Below are 17,888 nucleotides of genomic sequence, written 5' to 3' on the forward strand. Positions count from 1 at the left end.
TTGTTTTGCAGTACATATTACTAAAGCCTTACTTTTAAGGTTCATATATTTAAGTCACTCTTGTGTTAATCTTGGTGACATATTGTGGCAATAAATGTAATACACACACCTAAAATCAGCTCTAAGTTATTTTAAAAAATCATCGCTATTAGTGAAACACAGATAGCTCCTGAAGACACAAAGCTGTCATCTCAACAAGGTACCTTTCCCGCAGTATGTACTGTCTATAAAGCAGATTTACAACTACATACTTCTGGAGTAAAGCATAGGATAGACAGAAAACAAATCTGTATCTGCACATACTGCATATAATTTAGTTCTATAGTAACTGTACATACCACTATGAAGTAAATACTTTATAAAGAAAAAAAAGTTATTCCAAATACCTGTAACTCAAGTGCCTTAGCAAAAACACCTACTATCAGAAAAGACAAATGAAATACCTGTTATTCTTAGATTTTTTTCCTCTGTTTATTAGAGTAAAACTGTGATAGGAAACAAAGGTTAAAAAAAAAATCATCAAATTAAAGCTTTGCTGCTAATGCTAACAGAAGTTCCTGTGATAAAGACACCACCTGTATTTTACAGAGGAAGAAACTGAGGTACTACCACAGTAACTTGCCAACATCTGAAGTCAGTCATGCTAGATGCTAGATTTGAAAGGTAAATACAAGTTACTGGCTGCCAGATCTGTACTCTATAATCAGGTATTTCTTATCTAGTTCTTTAACACTAATTAGAGAATGAGGAATTCAACAGGATTGGTGGGAGGCAAACTTCCTCCGCACACTAAAGAGAAAACAAAACATTCACCTAACAGAAACAGTATTAATTTGTATTTGTTAAAAAGCAGATGTAAAACATCAGTTCTTCTATGGACAAAAACAATTGGCTCTCTCATCTCTGCTCTGGCAGGCTCAAATAACCAGGCTGACACAGTTCTCTTTCATGAGATTCTTCCTACATATAAAATAGTTCCATATGTTTAAATGTTGAGTGATTGGGCAAGCACAAAATTAATTCATTACAACAATGCCTTACTATTAATTTTTCTTGTGCCTTAAGGCCTGGTCAATTACAGAACCCAAGCACAATTCAAACACTTTGCTTTGTCAGATTTTTACATCCACTTGAGAGACATCTACAGTCATGAAGTGGAATGGAAATGTTCATTTTAAAGATGGCACTGACATTCCCAGTCCAGGCACACCTATTAACAGACTGCTCTTGTTAGAGTATTCAGATTATATGGGGTTTAGATTCTTTGCCAGTCCTTACTAGTTCTTATTTGGCTTTTGCACTGTTGTTTTTAAGGCACTGGCAACAGCTCTAAAATGCAAGTACTGTTAGCAGTGCCTGCATCTTACAGCAAGTCCTAATCACCTCATTGTCCTGATCAGTAACATATCACAGAGCACCACCTTCTTGCTCACGCACATGGGGGCATCTACCAAAAGGAAAGCGTTTTCCTAGAAATTATGTTGCAGAACCTAATTTTAACACTCTGATGTTCAGATGGCTTTAGAGACTGCTTTTCAGCAGTCACTTCTTTCTAGGGCATAATAGCACATAATTCTCCATTCTCTGTATCATCACACCCCCCCCCCTTTTTTTTTTTTTTTGTAATTCTCAGCATGCAATCCAAACACCTTCATGAAAGGGCAAATAACTTCTCCTGTCACAGTCACTACACGATAGCGTATTAAAAACATTAGTAAAAAGTAATGTCGTAGAATTGCTTCCTATCATGTCCCATCCTTCTCTGCTGAAAAGAGCTGGGAGAAGCATGCTGTGTTTTGAGTATACTGCAAGATGCTTAACAAATGATCACCAGAATCCTTTTATGGACAGTTTTTGAAAAGCCAACTACCCATACATCAAAGAAACAAACCAAAACACTATCTACTTCAGCACAATGATTGCCCTATATCACAATTCCTCCACAGAGAACCACTGTACATTAACAGTTTCTCAGCACAGGCCCTAAAGGGCAGAAGTACGTGGCAATGTGCCATACTGATTTTTACGTATCGCTACTTTCTGAGCAGACAACTGCATTTAGAACAATAGTGCTAGCTGGAACTCAAATTTACACCCTCTTTTAAGTTGTTAATGCTTTATTTATTCTATCTACCCTATTCTATTTAGAAATACTGGTTCATTCAAGTACCTTCATGTGGTCTTGAGTTTATTCCATGTATAGTCAGTGCTCCAAGTAGAGAAAAATATTTCAGTGGCAATGTGGTCTCAAACTCAGCAGGACTCAGGAATCACTGCTTGGTCATATCACCTGTGATAGTTCATTAAGCTGATCCCAACAAAGCTACAGCTCCTGTTGGAACTGTGGAGCAAAATTCCTCAGGAAGAGCTATCACATGCAGAGGAATAACACTGAATAGCAGTAGTTTGCCACTTAGTACTAGACAGCTTATTTCACATGAGCAGGGAGTTAACTGCCTCAGGAGGGATGGCCTGCTGGGTATAGCTTGCTCTTCTATAAAGACCATACATACCACTGAATCTGGAATCATACTTCACAAATAAAAAAGCAATTGAGTACGCAAAACCAAGAACTACACATAATACTTTGGAAGATACATGGAAAGGCAGCATTTGTAAACAAAACAGACAATTTAAAGTAAGTGGCATGTTGTAGATTCACAATTTACTATCATACTGTTACTGCACAGCATGGTACAGAAGGCAGTTTAAATGAAAAGTATAATTCCTAACATAAGTGACCTTGATGCTTATGTCACAGATGCAAGATGAAATTGGAAGCTCTGCCGAACACTCATATCACCCGAGTCAGCACTGCATATGCTGAGTGGCCTGGCCATAACATTATACTGTGTGCCCCATTGTGATATATGTATCAACATAAGAGGATGCGATAAATACTTGCTTTAGAAGTTACCCATCAGAGCTTAGCAGCCTTAAATTCTGACATCCATATTAACTTAATGACTGCTATAAAAAAAAGGTACATGTTGTTCTGTAAATTGGAATCAAATGAACAATCATGCTACATAGGAAGGGATGACTAAGTCCCATAAACAAACCGATAGCTTAGCTTTCTGAAGGGGGATTTTATTTGATTAAATTAACCCCTTGAATTATTTCACTTATCCTAAAAGCATTTCAAATTGTCAACCCTCCCCAACATGTACAGCTTTTAACAGGTCTAATTTCAACTGTGCATACTATTCATACCATTTTCCCTACAAAAGGGTTGAGAGCTGAAGCTAGAGCAACTTCTATCCTCCCTCCTTCCCTACTGAAGACAAAATACCAAAATCATTAAAGACCCTCGCACACTAAAAAGGAACATATGGAGACAAAACTATCAGCTTTTAAAGTTGATCGCAGAAGTACAGAAATACAGGAACAAAATTCATTACTATTGAAATCAGTGGGAACTTAGGCATTGCCTTAAATTAAAGCCAACTCTCTCCTTATTTCTCACATAGAATATCAGTTTGATAAGAAAAGGATGTCAGTGCAAGAATACTGAGAAGCCACTGGTTTTGAGATCGGAGTTATCAGGGTCCTGTACTTGCAAACCACAAACAACTAAACCTCACGGAGAACTCTCTGAAAGAAAAATCCATTTAATTTTCATCTTTCCTTTATAATCTTAAAGATGTATGAAGTACCTGAAACCAAATTAATGAACAATTCTTACAAAACTACATAAAGAAAAAGTGCCCAATGGAGACTTGGACCCACATCCACAGAGGTGTGGCTCCTCTGGCCTAAAGACAGATAAGCATCTGAAACCTTCAATGATCTCAGTTGCAATCCTTTGCTCATAATTACAATGCTGGAGAGGAATTTTTATAGCCAACATTTTTCAAACGACTGTAAAACTTATCTTAAGGGTAAGATTTAGGAGACTAATCAGCCCTTCCCCTATATCGATTTCCCCAGAACATAAGCTCCTTTTAAAAAAAAATATTAAAAACAATCTAGATTTTTCAGAAAAACATTAAAGCCACTGATTTATTTTGCTATCCAATTTAGCAGAAAATCATCATTATCTCTGGAGCAAGATGTACATGTTGTTTAGCATTCAAATCAGAACAGATTTTTTTTTTTCCTGAAACGTAAGCCCAGGTTCCCAACCTTAATGGCTGTAAACAGCTCTGAATGAGCCAATGCAGTGCTGCCCTCCAAGGTTTGCCAAGACCTCTGCTCTATGCAATTCTCAAACAGCTGCAGTATTGAGAAGACCAGGCTGTTCCACGCTGCCTTTCAGAACCCCGAGGACAGCAGCCAAGTAGAGAAACAGTATTACTCCCCCTTCTCCTTGGTACTAGGCTGACTTGTAGAAGCAGAATCTAGAATAATTCCTATAGGAGATGAACCATCGAACACAGAGGTAAAGCAAATAGTTTCTTTCACCAGCTGAGAGCAAGATGCTTCAAAAAAACCCACTTCTTAGTGGCACATATGGAAGCTGGATGGCTTGAATGTGGTCCAAGTACGGTAGTCTGCTGAGAGTGCCTGAATCTCACTAGCAGCTGGGACAGGGTTTACCATCAGGGCTGTGTCCTCCTATGCCATACTTCTCCACAGCAGTCTCTGCATAATGAATGGCACTCATAAAAGCACTTCTCTCATAATTCAATACTACAGTGTTTGCTACAGGAAGTCCTTGATTCAATGGGCATCCTCACGCTTCCTTTCTTTACAGTTTGGGCAAAAGGCTCGTTTTAGAAGGTCTAAGTACTAGAAATATACATTTATATTGCTTTTACCCAGAAACTTTACAACAGAGTGCATTGAATCCCATATCAATAAAAATCTACAAGAGAGTCATTAAGGGAGGATGACAGCTAGCTCTCCTTTACAATTTTATCAAGTCAACAATTTGTTCAGCTTCAAAATATAGTAAAAAAAAAAGACGCTTAGGTCTGTCAAAACATTATTTGACTAGTGAAGTCCTTCATAAAAATCCACATAGATTTCATGTTTGCCAGCCTAATTAAAACTGTTATTTGCACCTGTAAAAGGAGTACAGCACAGAAATGGCAGATGATTCTTAAGTAATCATCCATCAAGTAACTAAGAATTAATGATTTCTAGGTATAATATTTCAGGAAACATTTTTTCTTTAACAAAGAATGTAATGGACTGTGCTTAGGTCCCAAAAGACCTTTCTATCCATCAGCAATTTCTTCAGAATAGTTTTTGTTATCTCATTTCTATACAGGCAGAGAGAATCCAACATCTTACACATTGCGTAGGACCTGTTAACATGAGGCACGACTTAAGAACGACATACTTAAATATTTAAATGAAGATTATTTTATTTGACTTTACACCCCTGAAGAAGGGCTCATTACTGCAGCACTGCTGCTGGGTGGAATTGTAAGATGAAAGAACCAACTATTTTATGTAGCCACAGGCAGGAAGATCATCACAATTAGCTAAAGGAGGAACAGTGAATTCATCTAGGGAGTTCCTGAACGTTGCACTTCAGGAAGGAGACTCATTCCTCTCCTCTGGACCACGTAGCACAGGCGAGGTTCTAGACTAGGTAACTAGAAGCAATTCAAAGAAACCATAAAGACAGTCTGGTCAGAGGGAATGCCCAGTCATCAATCCCTAATAGCCAACATTTTTAATATTCTACTTCATCAGAATAAAGGAAATATGACTCCATTTGAACCAGTTCAATCCTCTTACACGCACCAAATATTAGGCATGGAAAACGCAAGGCAGACTAAGACAATTTTTTTAAACGCTCTTCAAGAATTTATGACAGAAGCCTTTACCCCAAGACCCCTTTTCTCATAGAAATTCTATACCTGTGGTTTGCTTGGAAATTGTAAGTTTAGGAAAAGGTGGTTAAGTTAGTTTCATCTGTTTGTAGTAATGATGGCTTCCTTTCCTGACAAGGAGATTGGGGTTTCTCTGGGACATGAGATCAAAGAGCAGCCCTCCTCCTTTTATCTCTCCCTGCTCCACTCATCAGAACATGCAGGTCCTTATCAACAGGCTGAAATAAATTGTTCATACAATTACATCATTAGCAAAAAGACAGATACACAAACCCTTGTTCTTTTAAAGAAAACAACGTCAGATTCTAAAATAAAAAACACACGGGACCTAGGCTTAAAACCTGATAAAAATCAGCATGCAGGAAATACTCTGGAAAAAAAAAAAGATGAAGGAAAACAAGATCTTCCCTGCAACAAAGGAAACGTCTGCATAGTACGAAAGATTCAAAACCTGCCACAAACTACGCAGAGAGACTCATCTAAATTCCCTGTCCAAGGTGACTGAACAGGGGAGACGCAGCCGGGGATGCCGCCCTCGTTCTCCGGCTCTACAGAGCGCAAAGAGGCTTTATGGGCTTCAGCAGGACCCCTGGGGAGACAGGGCTCCGCACAGCCCGTCCCCATCCCCGTCCCTCCCGCCGCGCCCGGGGACAGCAGCCGGGACGCACCGCGGACCACCCGCGGCTCTGCCCCGGCAGGAGGCTCCCGCCACCTCCGACCGGGCGCTTCGCCCTTCTCCGCGCCGGGGGGCCGACCCCGGGAGCTCCCCGCAGCCCCCGGGGGCCCGGCCCGGCCGCCCTTCCCACCCGGCGGCCAGCCGGCCCCCCGGGCTTTCCTCGCCCCGACGCCCCACGCCGGCCCCGCCGCGACCGCGCCAGGGCCCGCGGCCCCCGCCTGAGAGGAGGAGCGGCCCCTCAGGGGGAGCGGCCCCTCGGGGGGACCCTCCCCGGGCCCCACCGCCGCCTCGGGCCCCGCACGCCGAGCGCCCCCGAGCCCCTCCCCAGTCCCCGAGCCACCTGTGTCCCCCCCCGGCGGGTCCCCGCCGCCGGCCCCCCTCACCCGCGGACTCGCCGGTGTTGATCCAGTCCGGGTTCGCCAGGCTGGCGATGGCGAAGATGTCGGCGGCCAGGAAGAGGCATCCTGAGATGATGGTCAGTTTGTCCATCTCCTCCGGCTCCGGCGGCTCCCGGCTCCGGCCTCCGCCCGGCTCCCGCAGCGGGCCCGGGCCGGGGGCGCCTCACAGCCGCGGCTCCATGGGCTCCGCGCTCCCCTCGGCAGCGGCGCCAGGAACGGGCCCCCCGGACGGAGCCGGAAGCGAACCCGGCGGGCGGGGGGGCGGCGGTTACTCCGGAAGGGAAACCCACTCTCCCCGGCGTTCTCTCCCGGGGGGGCGGAGCTTGCCGCGGGGGGGGGCGGGGACGCCGCCGCAACGGGGCGGGGGAACGCCCGAGGCCGCGGCCGGCTTTCTCCAGGGAGCGGTGCGCGGCGAGGCGGGGCTTGCCGCTGGTGGGCGGGGCGTAAGGCGGGGCTGGCCCTAAAGGGGCGGCAGGTGGCTGGACGCGGAGGTGGGTTGAAGAGGGGCGAGGGGCGGAGCGGAGCGCCGCCGGTGGGTGGGGCCTACGGGAGGGGGCGGGGCATGCCGCCGCCTCGGGGCCTGCGGGGGGCGCTGCCGCCGGGCGGTGCGCGCGGGGCTGCGGGGAGAGGGGCGGGGCGGCCGTCGCCTCCGAGCGGGTCTCCGGTGAGGGGCGGCCCGTACCCGGGGCCTCGGCTCCTCCTCGTCCCCTCCCGGCTTCGCCCCGGATGGGCCCCAACACCTGCCCCGCGTCCCGGTCCTTCGCTGCCCGCCCGCATCCCTACCCCCAAAGGTGTTCGTTTGTCAACCGGGGCACACGGGGATCCCTCCCTTCTCCCTGCCCCGGCCCGGAGGCCTCAGGCTGGGCGCAGCCGGGGCCTCCTGCTCCTCAGCGGCAGGGCCTGCTTTCCCCCACGGGAAACGGTGCACGGAGAGACGGGAGTGAGCGACTCGGTCAGCACCGTGTAAAGGGGCCTGAGGAACCATCATAGGCCTGTCTTCACCACAAAAAATCCCCTCGTGTTTGCTAGTCACTGTCACTCTCTACCCCTTTGGAATGTTGAGCATTAGCTTAAATTTCAGAGATGCTTCTGTAGCGATGGTAAAAACGGGAAGTGGAAGGACCGATTCATGGAGGTTCCTCCAGATGTTACATGACTGTGGAGCACCACGAAAGTGCTACATTGCATTGCTGTCTGTGCTGTGTGTTTGGAAGAAAGCCTAATTAATCTTGACTGGAAATCTCAACCAAATACAGTGATTTTTAATGATGTGCTTTTCCATGGATTCAGCTATATTAAGTGTAGGGGTATCTGTAGCCAATAAATGAACAATGCACCAAATGTGGGAAACCAGCCCGGTTTTGGACACAGTAACTGTGCTATCGATACTGTCATTCTGGGATGGGAATGCTGAACTAAATTAGTCTAGCAGCCCCCACATCTACAGGTACTTGAAAAACATCTAACATCTTACATATGTTTTTTTTCCTTCTAACAGTGAAGACCCACCTGTTTTTTCCAGAGCAGCATAAGTGGTCTATACAGAACATATCGGGAAGCCAAGCGGGCAATTTTCTGTGCTGTTTATTTTTATGTAAGTCTTTTATGTAGATGGGAGACTATACAAACAAAATGGAGATATTAGTAAAGTAATCTTAAAGTGTTCAACAGCAATCAGTAGTACTTATTATTTGGAGGACAAGAGCTGTGCTCAGATTCTATTGAAATCACCTATTCTTGACAGATTTTAAGGTTGGAGAAAATAGTAAAACTTTTGATGAAAAACAGCTCAAATTATTCCCTTTAAACAGGGAACAATTGGTGTGTGGAAGAAATGGGGCAATTGATTTTTTATTTAAAAGATTTAAAAATTATATTGCACTAACAATCTAGCAGCCTTGAAAATAAGTTATTTCCAAGAATCATCAGCAACTATCCTATAAATTGGCTTTAAGTGGCATTTAAGTAGCTTTTAATACAAGCATTATGTAGAAGTCTGCCTCAAAATGAGCTTGTCTCCAAATAAGTCAGCTTCGTGGCAGAAGGAATAAAGGAAGGAGGGATGGAGAGGGTATACAAAGGGAAGATATGGTTTTCATTGGCTTTTGCTATGCAGGCAAATATGAAGTCAGAAATAGTGACAGAATCCAGTCTTCATACCCTGCAGGCTGTGTGGTCAGTTATTTAATCTTTCTCAGGTTTATTAGGAGATGCGTACATGCCTAAGGATGCCGTGTGGGAGGACACCGCCAGCTATAGGTTCTCCAGAAAGCTTTGGGGCCTCAGGCAGAGCTGCAGTATTGACAGACAGGCAGCCTAAATCGAATTACTCCTCTTGGACTGAAACAATGCACTAGATTCTGCCCAACGCCAGACTTCCCTATGCCCGCATTAATTGTGTGGTGCTGGGGGAACTCAGAACCCACCTGCCCCAGCATTCTGAGCAGTTGCTGGGCATTGTCACCTCCTCACTTGCTTGTAGACTCTTCCTCTATAGGCCATCATGGAGCAGTAACACATTTCCAAGATGCTCACCTAGGACACACCTGCCTAGGAGTTTTGGCTCCATAGAAAAACCTCTTCGTCTGGACTCGATGGAACATACACAGTCTTCACCAGCAGCTGGGGATGAAACTAAGAGTGAGTTTCCATCTCTTTTGGTCATTTCTTCGTCTGTTCATTTCCATTTCCTCACTTCTGCCCCAGAACTACTCTTCCAGTCCTGTCTTTCAGTATCTCAAACTTTTTAAGTCCTTCTGCTACCAGTCAGTTTATTTTTTTCACAGAGCCCCCAGTGCCCCAAATTTTCTTAGTATCAAGAGGCATTCCTGCTCTTGAGGCTGAGTGTTTGGAATGGAATTGTAGGCAGATGACAATAGGAAAAGGAAGTTTCTTCAGCAGAAGAGGATTGGATGAGATCCTATGCTGCTGCCTGCAGAAACTGCAGAATTGAAGGGTGAACTTGGAGAAAATCAGGACAGTGTCAGGGGAACTGTAATGTAAGTTCTGTCAAGTGTCTAAACTTCTTGTAGCACAGAACAAATTGAAAATCCACCTTCCTTGGAGACTATATAGACTGATATCAGGTATAGTAAAAAGACAAGAGTCTCATCTAAAAGTGTGAATGTTAGCGTTCCTCCTAAATGTTTTGAAGGCTTTGGATTAGTCACAGCTTTCATGGTCTTAAGGCTTTCATGTCCAGGAAGATAACTTCATGCAATAAGAAGATGCTTAAAATCAGGATTCTGGCTTCTAATTAAAGTTAGCTAGATTTATTATTAGCATTTTTTGTTTGTTGTTTCACTGCTGATCATTTGATGACCTACAACTGGTCACGAATTTTAATGGAATTTGCTGAATAATTTTGGCTAGAAAATAATATAAAGTAGCCTTACTTCTATCATCTGTTTACATTTATTGGCCTGGGAGTTAAGTACTCATTCTTGAAGTAGGAAACTAGGATTCAGTTCCCTCTTCTGGCTGAAAAAGATTGAAACACACGTTGAAAAGTGACCAAGAACACCATAGGAAAGGTTTCAATCCATTGTACTGATCCTGTTCCACTTTGCATAAATTCCTGAGCTGGAAAAACAGTAGCAGCTCAGACATTCAACCTCTCAGAATTATCAACAGATGGAAGTGTGTTCCAGAGTGAGTCTTCCTTTGCTTTTCTTGCATGACCATGAAAATTAAGTATTTAATCCAAATGAAATGTAGTATTCTACTCAGCAACAAAAAAAATCCTGCATTTTTCATTGAGAAGAAACAAAATATTCAAACCATTCCTGCTTCCTTCTCTGTTTTTCAGTTCAGCAGCCAAACTGACAAGTCAAATGTTCACATTTCTGTACTTTCAATCTTAATTCTTTTATAGACATTCTGTGCTGTCATTTAGAGCCTGATCCAAAGCTTTACTGAAGCCATTAGGAAGATGACCAAGTTTCTGTATTTTAAAGAGAGGTAAAGTGGTAGGAATTTTCATTAAGTGATTCCAGACCACTGGAGACGGTCTCAAGAGTTAAGTTATTGCTACTCTACTGTCAGAAGTTACATTTAGAGATTAGATCTTAAAAGAGACAGAAAAAGTAATTTTTAACAGAATACAGTTTGTTTTAGGAGTCTCAAGCACTTGTGTGACAGTCTTAACTTTTCCTGGCTCTCAGTGAGGAGAACAGGCTTGAGAGATGGAGGATTTCTTTATTACCCTATTATGTTTCTTGGTGGAGACACTGGGATAATGTCATTCATATTGTATTACTTGTATTGTGCGTTTTAATGGATAGCGGATGCTCAAGAGTATTTTATTTCTGTAAGTGCTAAATACGGCAAGTACAGTCCCTTCCCTCATGTCAGCAGAGGGTATGGAACCAATCTGCTGGAAATTTAGAAATTAATCTCCTTTATAAATATTGATTTGAAAAATCCATTTTTTATAAGAATTCAATCTTTTCTGGAAGTCCTTAACAGCTGACAGCTCCTCTGTTCTGTTATTCTGTACCCTGTTCTCTACCTTTCCTGAATATATCACCAGTAGTAATGAATACTTAAGTAACAGCAGAATTCCTTTTTCTCTTGGTAAAATGTGTGACTTCTTAGGAAATAAGTTTCTAAGTAGAAACTACTTGCAGTATATTTATTTGCAGAAAGCTAGTTTATGGGGTACACTAACTTTTTATAAGTATTGCTATTACGGCTTTTTGGCAGCAACTCAGCAGGCAATGCCTATCTAGAGAAGCAATTAAGGGTGAGGGGCTTAACTGTTTGGACAATTAAGAACGGGTACAGCACCTGCTCAAATGTGTCCTTAAACCTTTTACTAAAGAATGATATCACACTTTGAACTAGTAAAATTTTACTCTCACTTTTCAAAGGGCAGTTGCCAGCACTGGAAAACATCTCTCGGCACACATTGATTGCAGCATTGAAGGCAAATATTAGGATGGGTGAACAAGGATTGGGTCTCATAATCATACAGAATGGGCCATATCTCCAGATAACAAGCCTTGTTGAGAAAAGCTCTGCAGCTAACAATGGAAAGCTGAAACCAGGTAAAAAAGAACCAACAGTGATATTCAAATTTAATAGCACTGAAAATATTCTTGTTCTGCATTTATGCTTTGAGCTCGTCTCTGATTTATTTACACTTACACAGATCAAAAGAAACTCAATTTAAAATTACAGAGAAAAGAAACCAGCACAAACTGTATAAAGCTCAGTGCCAACATTCCACTGTAATGAAATACCTGTGATCTTAAAATAGCTGATATGGGTGACTGTTTCATAATCAGATCAAGATTTAAGTCTATATCTTGTTCTCCAGCAAAAACAGATTTCCTATTCATCAGCAGGTGTGTCCAAAAATAGTTTGACTACTACATTTATATAGCAACTAAAATTGAATAATATCATTCTTTGTTCAGTCCATTATTGTTCAAGTAATTTCACTCTACAAGTAACACAAAACTTCCTGAAGGCTTGAAATTAATTTGCCTTATTGTTTGCTTTTTCTTTCTCTTTATTATACAGAATAGTTACAAAGTAGCAATGGACTAATCTCTGTGCTCTAACAATCTATGCAGGTGTTCGTTTGCCAAATGCTTTAAACCTGAAATGTGCCATATTAGTACTAACAGACTATTACTAGTTATTAAAGTTTCTTGTGGAACATCAGACACCTATATTAAGCTTGTAATTGAAAGCTTCGTAAATTTGACTGCTTCACATGGGTCCCTAGACCAATTACATTAGACTCATGAACTACAGTTTGGGGACGATAGTGTGCTATTTTATTACCAAGTATTAAATTGTCTCTAACACAGAAATCTATGAAGCTAAGACTTGACCGTAATGAAGTAATTTAGAAATTTACTGGCTGTACAGTGAAAATGCATATCTTTAAATTAGAACAATTTCCCCAGCATTGCCTTTATAGTTTGGGCAGTCCTTTCTTCTCGCACCTTTCAGAGAGAATTAGAATTCCAAGCACTAGGAAGAAAGATCTACTTGTTTGATGAAATAAAAAACATTGAGTGGAGTTCTTAACCTCTTTTTAGAAAAGGCTTTGCACCTTTGTTTCGAATATAAAAATCAGTGGAAAAATCCTGAGCATAAAATAGAATTTGATTTGGATTTGAATTAAGTACTTTATTATTATTATTATCGTAGGAGCTGATAGCCTTCATCTATTCCCTAAAAAACCCCCTATGGTATACAAAAGCATATATATGATACTGATTTGGTTGTTGGTTTGTTTGGGGCTTTTTTACATCTATAAGGTAAAAAATACAGAATATTAATCACTGAAACTAAGTAGTTCTATTTGCAATAACTTGGAAAAGGTCAGCTCCAAAAGCATTTTAATAAAACGTACAAGAACAAGGAGTCAAATTATTTATGGCACATGATGTGTTTGATTTACTGCAGCAAGTATTGAACAGTTTAAAGGGGGTTGAGGACTGATAACAAATGTTGTCCCTTTGCAGCTGATCTTAGTTTTTGGAGCCAAAATGAACAATTTGAGCATCATTCATGGACCACCTGGATCTAACTCAGCACATTCCACACACACAAAAAAAGCAAACACCTGAATTTGTTCAGTTCATGTTTAGAGTGAACTTACAAAAACTTTTTATTTATGACCAAAGCTGTAAAATTTTGCAGAAAAGATAGTATTTTGTAGAAGCCCTGTCTCTTAATGATACCGCAGGCAGCACACTTATTTTGGCATTAATACCACTGTACAGAGAGCATGGGGCTTGAGAAAAATATGATGCACGAATGCACTGCTTAGGAGGGTTTTTTTCAGTGAATTAAGTTTTATCTTTATGGACTTATTTTTTGAGTCAATTAAGATGAGTATTATCTGTAATTTCAAACTGGAACCTAAAAGAACAAGTTTATTACTGCTTATAGCTTGAAAGAGCTTGTGCCATCCTGCTGACTTTAACGGGGAGGAGGTCAAAATTAGCAGAGGTAGTGGGAGGCACTAATGTGTTAAAATCCTACAGTTAGACTCAGCAAACTCATATGTATGTATGCATGCCCTATTCTCCATGCCAGCAAGAAGAAACAGGGCTGCTTAGTATGTGTGTTTCCTCAAAATACCTCTATAGTGCAAGAGGTTATATCCACATAAATCTTCAGTGGCCACTAAAGGTTATCAACCACAAAACTGATAGGTGAACTGAAAGGCTGGGTGGTTCAGACTCTAGATGCTGGAGCAGAGAAGCAAAATTATCCACGTCTGCAGTTCAGAGATGGCTCTGACTCGCCACAACAGTATTATCAGGACAGCATGGGCAGAAAAAACAGATTCTAAAGGAATCTATTAAAAGCTGAGAGCGTCTTGCAGGTATTTTAAAGCATGAGTGCATTTATGTTTATGCATTTTGAAACATAATTTGGGTGATTTATCTTTCTGTTTGAGGCTGAGAACTTACATAAAACTGTTGGTAAAATGTTTTCTGTTGCTTTTTTGGTATCTGCTACCCTGGTACTTGTTCTAGAACTTCTTGTTTACACCCCAGTAGAACCAGTATCTTGTGATAAGCTAGAGTGGATAGAGGGTGTGATGATGATGGAGTAGGAGTAGTTAGTGGAAAAAGTGAATGAAAAAATGGTAGTCAGTAGTTCAGGTAAACAGTTTTAAAGCCTGTAAATTTTTGCTACAGGCATTTTTAACCCAAAAGGGTTAAGAAAATTGAGCAGATGGAGAGAGGCTCCTTGCTCTGCCTAATATGGCAGTAGACAGCTGTACAGCTTGTTTAAATCCCGTATGCTGTTCTGTTGCAGTTCAGTATGTAATGTTTACCGATACTGGTCCTCTGCGCAACTGTTTCTGCCAGGCTGCTGATAGAGCTGTATAGTCTGCTGCAGACTGATTCTGCTTGCCTTTTGCAATCTCCAAAATTACAGGTTTACACAGTAATTGCAACTCCCTCCAACCCCTTGAAGCCCATCTTGTTTATACCCCATGGTATCTACAGGTGCTGGGGCTTCTGTATTCTGTTGTTCTTAGATGCAGTACTGCTTTTTGCAAAACTGCAGCTCAGTGCTTTCCACTGGCAGCAGGTAATACGAACATTATTTGCAGCCTTATCCCTTCAAACAAACACAAAAACCATCACTACCGCTTTCTGCTGGAACTCCTCAGTTAGATTCTGCACCAGCTCTTGTGGGCACCTCCTATTTCTCCCCGGCCTCGCTTGACATTGTCTTGCAATGGGACCACATGTTGGTTTTCAGAGTGGAGGGACAGGCATCAACCACCGAGGAGAGTCAAGCCCTCGAAACGTCCAGGGGCCCAGAAAAGCACAAAGTGACACAGCTGTTACACGGATTCTCCAGTGTCCACCTAGGTAAACTTAGCCACTGTGCAGGAAGGGGTATGCTTGGCTCCATACCAACACATAAACAGCAAGGTGACATACAAGGGTAGGCAGCAGATATGTATAGACAGGGTACTCCAGCTGTGAAAAGGTACAGGGGAGCAGTGGAAAGATGCCAGCAGAACTGTTTGGAGTGCAGCTATGTAACCTCAGCTCAACCTTGCTGGAGTCTGCCTGGTCCCAAGTAGTAGTCCTGATCAGAGCATTCACCATTGTACCTTTATCTTGTCTAAAAAAACCCACAGAAATGGAGGCTAGTACTGAATAGGCAATCTAAAGTTTAGCGTGTTCACTCAGAAAAAATCCCAAACTAAACAAGTGAACTGCAGCTTTCCTTGGTGTTGTTAAAACATTAGCTCTTAACAGAGCTAAAAAACTTTCATTAAAATAGAAAAAAAAAAAAATTGCATCCAGTTGAAGAGCTGTTAAACACATGCTTTTACATAAAAATGTGAAAGTATAGTGGTTAAGACTACATATTTTGTAACACAAACATTAAAAAATTGAAAAAGTCTCTTAAACTGATTGTTGTCCATTTTCTTCCTTGACAGGTGATGTTCTAATAAAAATTGGACATGCTAATGTTTTAGGATGGACTCTGCGAGAGCTTAGGCAACTCCTGCACAATATTCCTATAGGAACTACTCTACAAATCAGAGTTTACAGAGATTTTGTTGAAGTACCTCAACACTGGCAAAGTGCAGTTGAATTAATTCCTGAAGTAAAGCTTCCTGTGATGACAGCAGAGTAAGAAATAAGTACTGTACATAACTAGAATTTCACACCTTGCATATTATTCTAGCAAGAAACAAGAAATAGTGTAATAGCTTTTACATTTTAGGATAAAATGTTAATCTAAAGATTTACTTTTATTTACTTTTCTGAAATAGAAAACTGTGATTCGAAATTAACAAATACCAAAAGAAAAGTCTACTTTTCTAGTTAGAGTGAAGACAGAGTCAGGACCAACATTAATTTTAGATATGGCCCTTCCTACCTCCATACTGAGCACAAAAAGTCTGGCTGGCAATAATAGCAAAGGGGCCATGTTGATTTGCAATAGCCAAGGATCTAGACAATTACAAGTAGCTGATAATACCAAGATAGAGGTCTTGCTACAACCATGTAAAAAGCTTACCTGTTTCTTAATCAGTCTAACTATTGACAGTGGTTAATGATTATGACTTTTAAAATTAAACTTCAGGAAAAATAATCTCTTCTTGTGAGAGCTACTGCATACAGAAGCTTTTAAAAATATATTGCTCTCAATTCTAAAGGTGGCTCATACAGTAAGGATAATTAATCTAGATGGGATACAAGGCAGTTACAAGTTTTCCTGAGGCACAAAGTTCTAATAGAAAAGAGACCTTAGAGGTAGGGAAAGGAACAGAAGTATTAAAAGGAGATAATTAGGCTAGAACAGCAGAAAGGAAGCTCACACAGCAAGGGGCTTTCCAAGAGATTAAACCTCTCAGCTTATGTTTAACTAAATCAAATTATTTGCTATTCTGAAGGAACAGAAAAAGGATAGCTTGCTTTTCTGTTGACCAAATTACAACTTAGCTATTACTTTAGAGTCCAAAGGAAATAGTGTGCAAAGGACTATGGACCATAGCATTAGTTTGATATTAGAGGAGTTTCAGAACTGATGAACCTGGCTTTAGAACAAGTATTTGAAAAAACTTAAGGCTCCATGATTAGTTAACTAAATGGCTATGGGAATTATTGCACGTTAAAGTAATACCATGCTGTGTATTTTCAGCACGAGCGAAGACACCGAAGACGAAGACGACACCGGGTCCAGTAGCGATGATGATGTAGACTTGGAAACTTTTCACTATAAATCTTCCCAGCCATACTGTTGTGAGTTCAGTCATAAGTTACCATCAATACCCAAAATTTGGCAGATATCCGATACACGCCAGACACTTAGAGTAGGCACAGACACTGTTTGTGATGCTGTACTTCACGATGATGTTGACACATTGTGCAATCGTAAGTTTGATGCTAGTGGTGTTAGACCTCCTTCATACCGGGCTACGGAAAACAATCAGACCAGTTCCTCTTCCCCCTGCCCTTCTGTATCAGATACATCCTATTTGGAAGGATTTGCCTTTGTTTCAGAATAGCTCAAAACTTCTTCAAAACCTAGATTTCTGAAGTTTTATCTGTTTTCTTTTAATATATGCCTAGACTTCAAAAAAAATCTAAATGTCCTAAGATATTTGAAATCATATATTAGCTATATAAAGCTGTTTTAGCAATGCCTTCCCACCCCTCAAAGATGTCTATCAATGCTACTTGTAGAGAAGACATTCAGAAACATGAGCTCTGCTAGCCCCAGACAAGTTAGCAGTTGCAAGCTCTAAGAAGGTCTTATATTCATCTTTGTTTGAAGGCAAGTTTCTTCATTTACTTGATCTAAGGATCATGGAGTTAGTTTATCAAGAACTTCCTGAACGTACAAGAATACATGGACAACTAGTGGCAATTACAGTATTTGTCTGCATCACAGTAATCATTTTTGATATAACTATTTTTTACATCGACTAAAAGTGACCTTATTTGCTCGCTGTAGTTTTACCTTCAGTGTACAGAGCCAGAGTTATCAGCATTTTAGCTATCATTTTCAGTGGAAAAA

General features: G+C 41.4%; 2 protein-coding genes across 4 annotated transcripts in view; one reads left to right on the forward strand and one right to left on the reverse strand.

Moving 5' to 3' along the window:
* Positions 1–7,100, reverse strand: part of MOSMO (modulator of smoothened) — a 33,776-nt gene extending 26,676 nt beyond the window's left edge. The window contains exon 1 of the mRNA XM_075058947.1: positions 6,846–7,100. Coding sequence (XP_074915048.1) covers positions 6,846–6,951 — 106 coding nt within the window. The 5' untranslated portion in view covers positions 6,952–7,100. The remainder of the gene's footprint in view (positions 1–6,845) is intronic.
* A 394-nt stretch (positions 7,101–7,494) lies between these two features.
* Positions 7,495–17,790, forward strand: PDZD9 (PDZ domain containing 9). Of its 3 annotated transcripts, XM_075058781.1 has the most exons (6): positions 7,495–7,524; positions 8,359–8,454; positions 9,358–9,500; positions 11,732–11,908; positions 15,799–15,994; positions 17,010–17,790. In XM_075058781.1, coding segments are annotated over exons 2-6 (885 nt in total). In that variant the 5' UTR covers positions 7,495–7,524; positions 8,359–8,452; the 3' UTR covers positions 17,377–17,790. The 3 variants fall into 3 exon arrangements, with proteins under 3 accessions (XP_074914882.1, XP_074914884.1, XP_074914883.1); XM_075058783.1 differs by lacking the exon at positions 7,495–7,524 and having other exon boundaries at positions 8,090–8,454; positions 11,737–11,908; XM_075058782.1 differs by lacking the exons at positions 7,495–7,524; positions 8,359–8,454 and having other exon boundaries at positions 8,494–9,500.
* The last annotated feature ends 98 nt before the right edge of the window (positions 17,791–17,888 follow it).

This window comes from Buteo buteo, chromosome 27 (assembly GCF_964188355.1).
Source record: "Buteo buteo chromosome 27, bButBut1.hap1.1, whole genome shotgun sequence".
In the NCBI taxonomy this organism is placed as follows: Eukaryota; Metazoa; Chordata; class Aves; order Accipitriformes; family Accipitridae; genus Buteo; species Buteo buteo.

Bases quoted from the DNA above. Each gene is read 5' to 3' on its own strand.
- PDZD9 (XM_075058781.1), top strand. The intron at 9,501-11,731 runs GTGAGTTTCCAT...CACTTTTCAAAG, and splicing joins AGCTGGGGATGAAACTAAGA to GGCAGTTGCCAGCACTGGAA. The intron at 11,909-15,798 runs GTAAAAAAGAAC...CTTCCTTGACAG, and splicing joins CAATGGAAAGCTGAAACCAG to GTGATGTTCTAATAAAAATT.